The sequence below is a fragment of the Falco naumanni genome, chromosome 8, assembly GCF_017639655.2.
Source record: "Falco naumanni isolate bFalNau1 chromosome 8, bFalNau1.pat, whole genome shotgun sequence".
NCBI classification, from domain to species: Eukaryota; Metazoa; Chordata; class Aves; order Falconiformes; family Falconidae; genus Falco; species Falco naumanni.
In genome coordinates, this window is record NC_054061.1 from 63,434,336 (window position 1) to 63,448,004 (window position 13,669).

General features: G+C 41.4%; 1 protein-coding gene across 1 annotated transcript in view; it reads right to left on the reverse strand.

Moving 5' to 3' along the window:
* The window catches only part of HECW2 (HECT, C2 and WW domain containing E3 ubiquitin protein ligase 2), a 168,146-nt gene that overhangs the window by 70,171 nt on the left and 84,306 nt on the right, over positions 1–13,669 (reverse strand). Inside the window, exons 3-4 of the mRNA XM_040602976.1 lie at positions 12,325–12,432; positions 58–152 (exon numbers count right to left, since the gene is read on the reverse strand). Coding sequence (XP_040458910.1) covers positions 58–152; positions 12,325–12,432 — 203 coding nt within the window. The remainder of the gene's footprint in view (positions 1–57; positions 153–12,324; positions 12,433–13,669) is intronic.

Genomic DNA, 13,669 nt, shown 5'->3' on the forward strand with positions numbered 1-13,669 from the left:
CTGAGAGTTAATATTATAATCTTATACAAATAAAATGAACAAACAGGCTAAACTTACCATCACAGCCGGGTTTTTCACAGTGATACATGGAGTAGTAGCTCGGAGGGCTCCACTAACACCATGGTAGTATTTAAAACAGATCTTTATTTCAGCTGAAAACAAAACAAAAATCGTATTAAACGCTTCATAAGTGACCTTAGGCAAAAGAGAGACAATGAAAGGAACACGTGCACATGGTCATAATTCACTTCTGTTTGCAGAGTTTGGGCACTGACTGAGACACCTTCATTATAAAAGCACGCACTGTAACTGAGCTATATTTTCTTTCAACCTGTAGAAAACTGGAAACCTGTCTTAAAAAGTCTGAATAGTGTTCAGCTAAAGAGCTGGTAAAAGCTGCCATTTATTATTTTTTAAAAAACATTAATTTTAACTACATTTCTGCTCAGGCGGTAAAAAAAACCAAGAGGTCATTTTTTTCATTTCTTCCCAGTTCTTGTAGTGAGATGTCCATGGTCACTACTGGATAAGAAAGGTCCAAGTATTCACAAGCTACAGTCCACACAAAGCCATTTTTGTATGTTTTATACGCACCCAGAGGGAAAGAAATGAGATCATTATTGATCTCTGAAGACAAGTTCATTTTAACATAATAGGGTTATTGTGGATTGCTCTTTTCCAGCAGATTTGTAATTTGCAAATCAAAAAATAATTGCACGTATGTTTTATTCTTAAATTATTTAATCATATGAAAATGGAGATTTTTTTACACATTTTACACACGCAGGTGATCTCTACAGCCTTATATATGTAGATGGATTTCAAACCACTGATGAAAATGTCTAAAAATACTGTATTTTGTATTAACTCCTGCAGATCCCAACTGGTAAAATTTCCCTTTCTGCGCGACCTTTCAAACCTTTTACTACTGTTTAGTTTGCCAAACGAAAAATACCCCTGATCCTGGTAAAATAAGAGAGTAAACAGGCACAACTTGAGGTTGAGATAAAATACAACAAAACTCAAGTTCTAAAAGTTTGGCCGTTAGCCCTACCGATATACTGACGTTCTGGAAGGGTGGAGATGCAAGTATGGCTGATCGTGGTGGAAAGCTATTATTATATTGGTCAGTGTACTCCTGAAAGCTGGTTTTATACAAATAGGATCCATCAGTCAATGATTCATCTTCAGAAATACTTAAACAGGAAATTAAGAACAGAGCAGCTCGTTATCTCCTCTTTGTGTGCTGGGTCCTTCCATTACTAAACAGACAAAGACAAGCAACCTACCTAGTTCTGCAGCTTGTATTTGTTACTATTTCAATATAATCGGCTATGAAAAAGGCTTACTGAGACATTTTCTACTAGGATGATTCTTGTCAGACTTTGGAAGAAGTTGCACGACACATCTGAAGGAAGCTGGAACGTTCTGCACTGGAACACAGGAAGGGTAAACGTACCGTATTTCTGGTTGCATTGAATGAAGTTTTGTTTGCTAAACTGCATTTACTGCAAATGAAAGGGCATTATGTTTAACCAAAGCCTGACATCCACTGTTCCTCTGCACTCTTCCAGCCCAGCAGAACAGCTATAATTATGGCTGCCCTTGATCCTGTGGGATTTTCCCTGTCTGGAACAATGCCTCTGGTTTTCTTTTCCATTGGGGTAACTCTTCTGTGTGAGGTTGATAAGGGTTACCTCTGGGTACAGAAATGGCCACAGGCAGGCAGAAATCACGGCAGCCAGCTCAGAACAGAGGCTGTGCATGAAAGTCTTGGCAGTTCAGCTCCTCTGACTTGGTTCAACAACACGTCGGTACTCCTGAAGCAGAGAACTGCAATGTTTTGTATAAGGTTTTGAGACACGTACGGCATGTTCCCTGAGGGCTGAGGTATTTCATCTGCAAGATAAAATACCCACTTATCCCCGCTCAGAAGGATCAGAAATCCACCCTGCAAGTCTGCTCGGCCCAAAAGGATTATTTATTTATTTGTTTTTAAATTTGCTGCAGTTATAGGCCAACATTTATTTACTATCTTCCTCCCAGAACAAAGAGCAGGCACCTCAGAACTACCCTTCAAAGACAAATGTCTGGCTGACAGTGCCTCCAGGGATTTAGGAGGTGGAGGAGCTGCTGATCCCACTTCCTCCTCCTCACAGCTGAGTTCACACACAGTCAAAACACGCTCCATTTAACACCGGCTTTACACCAAAATTCAGTATGCAAACAGGATTTCTGATTACCTACAAAGGTTTATCAGACCTAAACATTACCGGTCAGGACCCGCAGGCTCTTCCTAAACTGAGCAATTCTGCTGACCTACCAACAACGCTTACAGCCAGACACACCAGAATTTCTAGCTCAGAGTTGGAGTTTCAGCACTTGCAAAAGTTGGCAGGATTTATACCAAGCGCTGGACTCTCCCCACTTTAAAACGCGCATATTAAGTAACCAGGCCTCAAACCCTGGGCGCCTCAACCACACCGTGAACAGACGACTACGTGAGAGCATGGTGCGACGAATGATTCCACAGAGACTTCTGCTTTCTAGCTACATTGCTCAACCTTAGCGTGACCCAAACTTTGTTTTTCAGAGAGTTTCTGGAGCTGATGTTTATTCAGTCTACTGTCACTATCTTCTTTCAATTTGTGACTTCTGACAAGAGCCTAGCATTGAAAAGCTGCCGCTTCTATCCTCAGAGAGTCCATAACGTGATGGTGGACGGTAGTTTGTTGTATGGTCTCAGTACACTGACAGATACATTCCCCTAAAGGCTGAAATGCAAAGCTCCCAGCTTTTTGGAGATTTCTTTCCCTCAATGTTTTCTATGAACATTTCAATACCTGTATGTGGCTGGTGATAGAAGAAAACAAATATTTATTCAAGAAACAGATCTGGCGATCCCTTCCATACAAACTAAAATTAAAAAAACCCAAAAACCAAAAAACAACAAACCAACCTTCGGGACTAATTGCTAAAAATAATCAGAAAAATCAGCATTTGAAAACCTGTCATGAAGACTTTTCCTCCCACTTCCCAACAGGAGCAACACTGATTTAGTTTGGGCTTTATACAGCACTGCACGCAGGAATGGCAGCCCTGCTGTTAGCATTGTGTTGCGGGATTAACACAAGAGACGCCATGCTTGAAATGCAGCATGAAATTGAAAAATGGGCGGCTATCCATCACATGCATGCAGATGTTGCCAAAGTGAATATGGGTTTGCAAGACTGGATCTGGTACACAGCAAGAATACAATCCCTTCACAGGACCAGAGACAACTAAGTAATTCTTTTCGTGGCTAGAAATGCTAGAAACTGCAGTTAATACTTAACAGCAGAAGAAAACTCAGAGGAATCCTGTCAGTTCCAAACAGCTCAGGATCTAGCTTCTTGACATTTCTTGTACTGTGTTATCAGAAAAAAATGTGGATTAGAACAGTATTTTCTTGATGACTGATGGATTCCTGAGCTCCAAATAAATCGAAAATAGGTATCTGTGGCTGTTCCTGGTAGAACACATCTCAGCCTACCACCTATAACTAAGGCCCCATAAAGACACAGACCTCTTCAGAAACAGAAAGTTCAATTATCTGCAAACAGGACTTTAATATTGAGAGTTGAGTTCAACACCATATTAATACAAAGGCTTCTCTGAACTGTTCAATATATAAACTGCACAATGTAAATAATATAAACTGCACCACAGCATGCGTCGCCTTGAGTTTTCCTAGTTTCTTTCACTTCTCCTGCCACCTTGCTTATATATGTTTCCTTCAGGGGAAAACCTGCACTTCTTTTTTCTTTCCTACTTCTCTCAAGAAGTTAATTAGCTTGCCTTGTATGTGATCGGTAATGGAAAAGTTTGTAGCAGTAAATCCAGCAAGGGAAAGACATCTGGTACCTGAGCACAGGGCTATTTGCTGTCTCATTAAAGAAAAAGTATTTTAATTCATGGAAGGAAAAAATTACTGTACCTAGATCTGCGTTCTTGACACCACACACTCCATTGTCATTGACATTCCTCCAGATATCACACAGGCCACAAGAAATTCCTTCTTCATTTAAAAATAAGACAAAAATGAAACTGGGGTATCTATGATTCTTTAAGAGTTATCACACAGCCATATAAAAAGTGATATATATGTTAATTAAACTGAACACTCCACAAAACCATAATCTCCTTTAAAAGTCAATTGCTGTTATCATTTTATAACCATAGTTCAGGTCCATTACATAAAAGTCTTGGAATTAACAAAGGTTTCTGGGACTCAAACATTGACATTTGAATTTCAAAAGAACTCCTGCATGAAATTACAGGGTTGTACTTCCCCCTACGGACCACACACTCTTGCTTCTTCAATAAGAGAGATCAGCTTACACCAAATAATAGCTTCTTTTTAAAACATCGCTAATTCCCCCAAGTCCTCTGCCTTTAACTTTGCCCAGCAAAAAATTGCTTTAAGATAGAAAGATACATGAACTTGGAATACATAAAGACATGAACGTAATTCTGGAAGAATGCGTTCTTTCTAGAAGACTGATAATTCAGGAAAACAAATGCATTCACTGTAGAAACATTTTGCTCCAGATACACCCTAGTCAAATGAAACGCCTGTGTTAGAGGCGGACTCTCCCCACGCTCCACTGAGAAGGGATGGGCAGAGACACCTCCAAAGGACAGTCAAATCCTGGCTGGGTTACAAGTCTGCGGAGGTGAACAGTGCTCCTGCTTAATGACATGGAACCGGCACAGCAGCCAATACTTCCCGGCCACCGCAGCTAGATGCCAGAAGTTACCTGGGCTGAATCCACGGCGCTCTGCAGATATAATCATATGCCCTCCAACATTCAATGAAGAAAAAGCTGATGCCACTAACTTACCTGAAAAATATGAGATCATGTTCCACAAAACTTATTCCAGAAGACTTCATCACTCTAACGAATTAAGTCACTCACATTCAGGCTTTACAAAGCTATACAGGGAGATGCAATCCAAGGAAAGGCACTGGGTTAAAACCTGACTTTTCCCAGCTGAACCCAAACATCTCATCAACAGCTGAAGGATTTTAGAAGTGCTCTGCACATCCTGCCAGTTGAATTCCTTTTCCTTAGCATGACAGTTAAGCGAACGCAACCTTTTTGTTTGGACATTCAGCGTTCTATTCTCTGCATCACTTTAACCACACACCTCGATTACTTCCTACTGGGAAGTAGCGAACACAGCAGCAGAACACAACCACCAAAGCCAGCTGCCTCCCAGTACTTGCTGTCTCTCTCAGCAGGTATATCATAGAATTTACTGGGCAGGGGAAAAAAAAAAAAAAAAAAAAAAAAAAAAAGAAAAAGAAAGAAACCAACCAAACCTAGAAAGCGACTTAAGATGGCTTACAGAAAGATTTTTAAACCAGGATCAGCAACAGAAAATGTCCCAGTGGTGTCTCGTTATCTAACCTGCCTCAAAGGAAACTGCTTGGACAAATGGTTGTTCAGGTAACAGGGCCTACCTATCCCCGCCAGCCCCGCTCCGAGACGTTCTTACTTACAGCCACGAGCACTGCCTATTATATATTCCAGTTTGGAAAGCATTTAATTGTAATCTAATCTTTAAGAAGAAACACTGGGGGTAGTATGTGCTGAAGGAAGTCAACAAGGCTTGCCACAAGTGCAAAACATACGAGACCCAATCCTGTTTCAGTTATTTGTGATACTCAAAAATAGCTGTTAAGAGACAACAGATATAAATAGCAGAAGAATAAAAGAAGTATTTCTAACTCAGTGAATGTGTTTATAAATAGGGTAGGGACAATAACCATGAGTCCCCAGACAGCACTGAAGGGGCGCTGGTTGCAGGGCACTACACAGATGAGTGTTCCAGGCTCAGAACAATTCCATGTGAGAAAACCGTGACCTTCACAGAAATTAAATTAAATGATTAAAAATAAAATAAAGAATGGGTATAAATAATGCATTATGTTAACAGAAGAGCCAATAATAACACTGAGATTTTGGTCAAAACCACTAAAAATACTAAATTGTGCTCATATATCTAGTAACAGCTCTTTGCTACAGCCGCCCTTAAAAGCTGAAAGCACACCAATTATTAAACTGATTTTTTTCCCCGTCAGCATCTGTTAGCTTTTTTTAACAAAAATGGGAGGTGGGAGTCCACCCTGCTAGCTACAAAGTACGGCAGTTTCAGTCTCAATACACCATTTTTGCAGAAGTTTTCATTTCATGGATGTAGGGACTGAACATGGAGAACTCCACACAAAACCTCACTTGCAACAGGACAGCTTTGTCACTTGTTCCCAGCGGCAGAAAACAGCCCCTAGCCTGGTTTATGCCCTAGAACACGTATGGCTTTTAACTTCTGGGGACTTTGCATATGGAAGTGTATAAGCCCCAGCTACTCTGACGGTGACTGCACTTATACTCCATCTCCCTCCCACAGCACCTCCAACACGACCTGTCCTTCCCTACGCTGCAGAAAACTGACTCAGAAGCTGCAGTTTGTAAATGAGCAGCAGCTTTTATCAAGCAGTCTTCATAAAACCCATGCTTCCTTTCACACGCTTTTTCTGTCACCAGCCTTTCCATGGACCATTTCACTCCATCTTTCTGCGAGCTCTGATCTCCATAAGGAATGTCACCATCTCCGTTCCGCCACAATGCCCCAAAGGGAGTCCCTGCCATCCCAAGCTCCCACACCACTACACCGAGAAACACTCCCCCATCTAAAATCACTCCTGGGGCAACTGCAGCTTCTCTTGCACCAGAGACTAAAGGTCCTGACATAATTTTCAGGACCTGAACAGTCTGATGCCACGCTACATACCAGATGACCATACCAAATAGGAAAACATTAAGCTATGTTGCACCTTTGCACTATTGCCACCTGCTCAGAATACTCCTCCTTGAACTTGCCCTTTCCTTTAACAGAAAAAGGATGAAAACTTCTGGATGGAAGGATGGTTGTGGAGCTGTGGCCGTATTTAGCAATCCTTCTGTAATTTACACAGCAAACAACTTGAGGGAGCTGTTTAGCGAGTCACTGTTTTCCTTCCCCCACATTTTAGTAAGCCTAGCACAGGACACTTTGAAGCCACCTCTACTACATGAGTACAGAAACGGCATCTCAGGCGTATGGATGCTCAAATTCACCTTCTTGAATCTCTAAAATGACTGAGTTCTCTTTCATGCTTACGTGACACTTCTGTTCCTCCCCAGTGAAAAGCAAGAGGAACACCTGCCTTTATACTGGCTGGCTCGGCAGTTCAGAGCCACTCACTTTGTCTCGAGGTGACAGCTTAAGGACACCAGCTGTTTGTGATGGTGAGCTGGACATCATACTTTGCAAGTATTTTCTTTGTCCTTCGCATATTCTTCCCTTCGTCCCCTCCCTCAGCCACTCCCCTCAGAGGTTGCTTGCATTTCTGGAATACATTAAATTTCTCATTATTTCACCGTTCATTCCTTTGATTCTCCCTTCTCAGGGTAGAGTCTACAGAAATTTTTTTGTGTTGATTTTTGTCTAAAGCAAGTCAGAGTTTTCTTTGATCATCCCTGTTTTGCTAATTTTTGGATGCTTTGGATCAATTAATGTCTGTTTTTAGTATGAAGATGATGAGGCTCTCCCTGCCCTTCTTTCTGCAGGTTGCTTGATCTGAATAGAGCAGATGGCAGACTATGCCTTTACGCGTTAGTTGCTTGGGAAATAAGAGATGCTGAATCCATAGGGAGGGAATTTAAGAGGAATAATCAGAATGACTAGAAAATTAAGTCAGAAGACTGCAGATACACAGTAATACAAAACTCAGAAAAATGCTTATCCAAGGCATACCTTTAAACATAAGCATAAATTCCACAGACCTCAGTGAAACTATTAATAAGTTTACAATTACACTCATGGAAAAACAGCTCCCCAAATCAAGGCACAATATGCTTTTCTTAAAAGATACAAATATGAGAACTGCCGAAAGAACCTGAGACCCAGTCTAGCTGACTCCCACTGATTAACGTTAATGCAATTAAAATGAAAATACTCCTTCTGCATGAGATTCATTTGCATATGGCTTGTTAGCAAAGCTATTATCCTCTGCACTTTGCCCTACAGAGATGTCACATTGCTGGTGAAAAGATCTCTCATGTCTCTAAGTTCCAACACTGCTAGGGAAAAGACACAACCAGTTCCTGGGATAACATGAACACCGAGTGATCTCAACCCACCATCCAACAATAGTAACTCCTGTTCCTTTCCTTGCCAAAGAGACAGACAACTTCAGGCCAGTTCTGACTGCAAATCCTGAAGGATTACTGTAGTTACTAAGTGTAACTGTTACCACGCATCATCAGTTCTCATTGCCAGAGCTGGTTCAAGGCTTCTCATGCTCGCAGCAAACATCCCTCTTCTCTCCTTATGTATAGGTAGAGCAGGGAGCCTGCCAATCATGCAGGTATAGCATGATAGGTGGTGGCAATTAAGCATCACCTGTGTTCCAAAAATGAAACAGCTCCAAGCCAGACAACCCTGGAGTGACATAAGCCCAGCTCTAACTCAGTTATACACCTAGCTTACCACCAGCCTGCCGGAGCTTCTCTACGTGTTGGAGCATGAGCAATAAATACCAGGAGGACTGGGTCAACACTAATGTCGTCATGTTCAAGAGGGAGACTTGCAAATCTCTGCATCACTATGGTCTCTGAACAGACTGGCAAATCACAGAGTGGTTTGGGTTGGAAGGGACCTTAAAGACCACCTAGTCCCACCCCCCTGCCCTGGGCAGGGAGACCTTCCACTAGAGCAGGGTGCTCCCAGCCCCGTCCAGCCTGGCCTTGAACCCTCCCAGGGACGGGGCACCCACAGCTGCTCTGGGCAGCCTGTGCCAGCGCCTCGCCACCCTCACCGTGAGGAACTTCTTCCTGGTATCTAATCTAAATCTGCCCTCTTTCAGTTTAAAACCATTACTCTTTCTCCTACTGCTACAGCCCCCGCTGAAAGGTCTGTCCCCAAAGCTGCAGCCCTGCTGAAAAGGAACTGGGCTCAGGATGGACGCAGAGCTCAATAGGAGCCAGCACACACTCTCACTGCAAACACAACCAAGCACCTCACAGGCTACATTGGAAGGCGCGTGGCCAGCAGACAGATGGAACTTACTGTCCCCCTCTACTTGGTAGTGGTGAGGAAGATTTATTTGAGTGCCTTTATTTGAATGCCTAGCTTCAAAAGCATGGAGAAAATTGAGAGGGGACAGCAGAGGGCTACAGAGATGGATGGGATGGAGAAAACATGACTTACAAGAACAGGCTGAAGGAGCTGGCCTCGTTTAGCCTGGTGAAGAAGAGGTTAGGGCAAGACAAGTATTATAAAGTCAACTCTTCCCAGTTTATCAGATTTTAAAAGGGGCAGTGACCCCAAATATAAGCTTTAGCCATTCAGGGTGGGCACCGGAGAAATCTTTTTTAGCTGGAACAATCCTGCAGCACTGGAAAAGGTTACCTGCAGCATATGTGACATCTCTGCCTTTGAAAGTTTACAGCAACACCATGCTTTACAAACCACAGCTGACCAGGTGGAGTGCTAGTCCACTTAGAGCAGGAGGCTGCAATGCAGCCAGCACTCCTGTGCTGTGATTAGCCTCCAGCTGAGTTCAGATTGATCCATTTACACGTTTTGTCCATGCTGGTCTCCCAAACACTGTTGCCTCTTATTGGAGCTGCTGCTTCAAAAACCTGGGGATATTGCTGCTGAATCTGGGACTGCCCTCCACTCGATCTTCTCATTCCTTGAGAAGCACGGTCAGGTTGCTAATGGCCTGATGCATGTCATTGCTGTGAGGGGTAAATATGACAAACCCCTAATACCATGACTTTTATCTGGCATACTCTGCCCCTTAGCAAAGGTATTTCTAAACACAAGAAATCTACAACCGTAGATTTCTTTCCAAAATCTGGAAAATAAAGGCAGATTAAAGCATCAGAGATACCTTAACTTCAATAATCAGGCACATATTTTCTAGGGATGTTAGCCTCTCCATTTGCCTCTCCCTCCTGCTCCCCTGCTATGATAGTGGCATCACAGGCAGCGCTAAACTGAGCACAAACTGTATCAGCACCATGGCAGGAGAAAGATGCTAAGAGGGGAGCCGAGTTTGCCCCTGTGGCGGGCACAGGCTGGGCAGTGGCAGTGTCTGCGGAGCACAGTGAGAGCCCTGCCAGCACGGCTCTTCCCACGCCGCAGAGGCAGTAACGCTGTAGTCGCACCTGAACTGTGCAGCCACCTGCTGCGTTTGCCTGAGCTGCGATTTAGTGATCTGAGGAATAAAAAACAAAGGGGGTGGGGGGTGAAGCAGCCGCCTGGAGTTGCAACAGAGTCAGTTCACCACCTGTAAGCCACAAGATAAAGCTCTACTGAGCAAATGTGGTCACAGATCTGTGGAGCCTTCTAGTATAAAAAGTGGAATCAGAAATTCAGTGAAGTGTTTCAGTGCAATTTTTGGCCTCTCACTAGAAACACAAGTGTCACTGGTGGTATATTTATCTGCTATACTATATGCTATAGCAACATATGCTCATAAACATTCCTTTACAGTTCTCAGCTGCTGCATAATCGCTTGTCTCCTGTTCATTGTATGGCAGCAGAACTATTCATTAGTAAAGCTAACCATGACCAAAGAATGCATATCCTGCGCTCTTTCAGTTGGTTAAGAAAAGTGCAGTTAATTGTGAAATGCTAAGTCAGTCGCAGCTGATTTTAAGTCAAAACTTCTAGTTCTTGAAGCACTAGCCTAGGTTACTCACATGAATGGAAAATGTTCTTCATTCATAAGGAATGTTCCTCATCTCCATTCATTACGGTGCAACACATAACCAGCTAAATCCTACAAACATCCTTGAAGTCAAAGTGCCCACATTGGCAACAATGCTATTAGAGTATACGTACAAGAAAGATGAGGCAATGAACATTTCTAATGTACATTTTGATCTGCTTTAATATACCACTGTCTTTGGCATCAGGAAAGTTAATTATCTTGATCTTCATTATTTTCTTGATCTTCAGCTCAATATTTTTTTTCCTGTGATGAGCTCCTGAAAATTAATTTAATGTTCTCCTATTAAAGCTTGCTGTCTTTTTTTTTTTTTTTTTTTTTTTTTTTTTAAGAAATGCACTGCATAACGAATAGGGTAACTTGGCAAGATTCCATGATGAGTTCTACAAATAAGATCCGATAATTATTTATAGTACAGCGTATACAACACCTCTTGAAATACGTGTATCGCTGTTATATCAGTTAATTAGAATAAAAACTTCTGCCAAGACCTACAGTTAGAAGCACTGCAGCATGCACTGAAGTAATAAGAGTGGGAGTATTTTATTTTTTTTTTTTAACTTACGAAGATTCATTGCTGTGAGGCTAAACAGGTGGTAAAGCAGCTCACAGCTCTTTTGGTACTGATTGCCACTTTGATGCTTGGCACATCAGAGTTTCCAGCAAGCTCAGACACAACATCCTAGGGTTAGAATATCAATTTCTTTAGGGGAGATATAGATATATATATATATAATATACTTTAGATGGTAAGATAGCTCCTTTTCATCAAAAAGCAAAAAAAAAAACCAAAGGAAAAAAAGGCAAAAAACCAAAGGAAAAAATAATTTTAAAAAACCCCACCACACAGCAGAGTGGCTTAAATTCCTATAAATCCTGGTCGCCTAAAGGAGTGGCATAGCTGACCGATTTTAAGTTTGCCTACCAATACTCCTTATGGAGTTCAACTGAAGATTTTTTCTGCCACTCACACAGACACTCTCAACATTTCAAAACTGCCTAGTGCACTTCCCAGCAAACCAAAAATTCAGCTGTGAAATCCTGATGCAACTGGACAGGAGGCTGGCACTTCCTAGAGACAAATCTAACCTTCATACTAACAAACATTAGCAAGTACTACTAGCTTATTACATTTTCCTTCATGTGCACTTACTGCTAATGTTTGTCCAGCCGAAATTTTAAACATCTTGGGAAGGGATTTCATCTTTCAAAGCATATATACTGGATGACATTGCACAAGGCAATTTCTTCCTCCCTTAAACTGAAGCAAGCTGTCCAAGATCATCCTTAGAATACAAACGTACATCTAAGCTCAACTCCATTTTTTTAATGTCCAGCAAACACACTAGAAAATGCTTCTCCTTAGAGCAATACGATCAATTAGTTTCATTTATCAGAGGGACTGATGAAATGAGTATCAAATGCCACGCTTTTAATTTGCCCTGACACAAAGGCACGCTCGCCTTTGGATATGCACTGGATAACTAGGTACTCACACTCCATAAAATAGGGGCCAGGTTCAATTCGCCATACAATTTGTCCTTTTTGCGTGCCAGTCACTCCCCGATTCTTGGAATCCCAAAAATTGGCTGGAGAGTTCTCATCTGAAAAAGGAAAGAAAAAAAAATACTTTGTCAAGTAGTATTTATAGTAGTAGTTTTCTTGGTTTTCTGTTTCAAGAGGCCTAGAAACAAATAATGACTTGTATTATTAAAAAAAAAAAAAAACAAAACAAAAAAACAAAACAAAACACAACAACACAGAAACCAAACTAACTGGCAAAAGATAAATGGCTTCTCTTTTACAGTTGATACTCAGATCAATTTATGCAGAGTGAGCAGACTGACACACAGCCAAAGCAAATATATGGTTTCCTGTAAGACGTGACCTGCCAAGATAAAGTATTAAATTCCAAAGCTTCCCTAACTCAACAGAGACGCTATTGGGAACATATAGCTGATTGAAACTTCACCACGGAGCTACCAAACTGTTTTATAGAGCAATCCTGCTCTGTGATGTAAAAATTCAGCATTCATTTCCTAGCTAGGAAGTACGGAATTGCAACGAGAGGTATCAAGACTTCAGTTTTTACTACATTCCTGTGTTTTAGAAACCGGCGAGAATATTTTTATACATACACCAAATATTCAACACTTTCAGTTTCCTGACAGGTACAGTATTATTCCCTATCAGTGAAGTCAAGTTAGTTAGAGGCTCAAAGCACAGAACCGTCACTTAGCAAGCCAAAGGTACACACGAGAGATTCGGCAAAATACATTCAAACGAGAAGGGAGAAGCAAAGAGTGTCTGCAGATCAGCTTAGCAGTACGGTACCCTCCCCTCTTGAACTAAGCCATTTGTCCTCGCAGTAACAAACACAGGTCTTGGGGTCTGTTTTTTATTTACCAGCCTGTATTCAGGCATCCGGAACACTAAGAATGAAAGAAAACCACAGTGAGAAGCTGCCTGAAAGGGCACAAAGGTTAGTTATGATGACACAGAGGAAGCTGACATAAATCCAACGTAACTCTTTTGTAAAGGAAGTTCTTTGGCAGTATGCATTATAACGTTTTACAAGTGCATGTAGACAGCTGTTTATTAATTAGACAGTTACATCTGTGACCTCAAATACAACATCCTAATTCTTTCCAGCGGTATTTCATATCCCTTAGTTTTAAATGAAAAAAAAAAAAAAAAAAAAAAAAAAAAAAGGAAAAATATCCTGGTTTATTACATACATTACATACATTTCATTACAGTGTGTTCTACAATCTTAAAAAATGACAGTGTGTTCTACAATCTTAAAAAGACTTCACAAAGAACTCAGTCTACTTTGGGGTT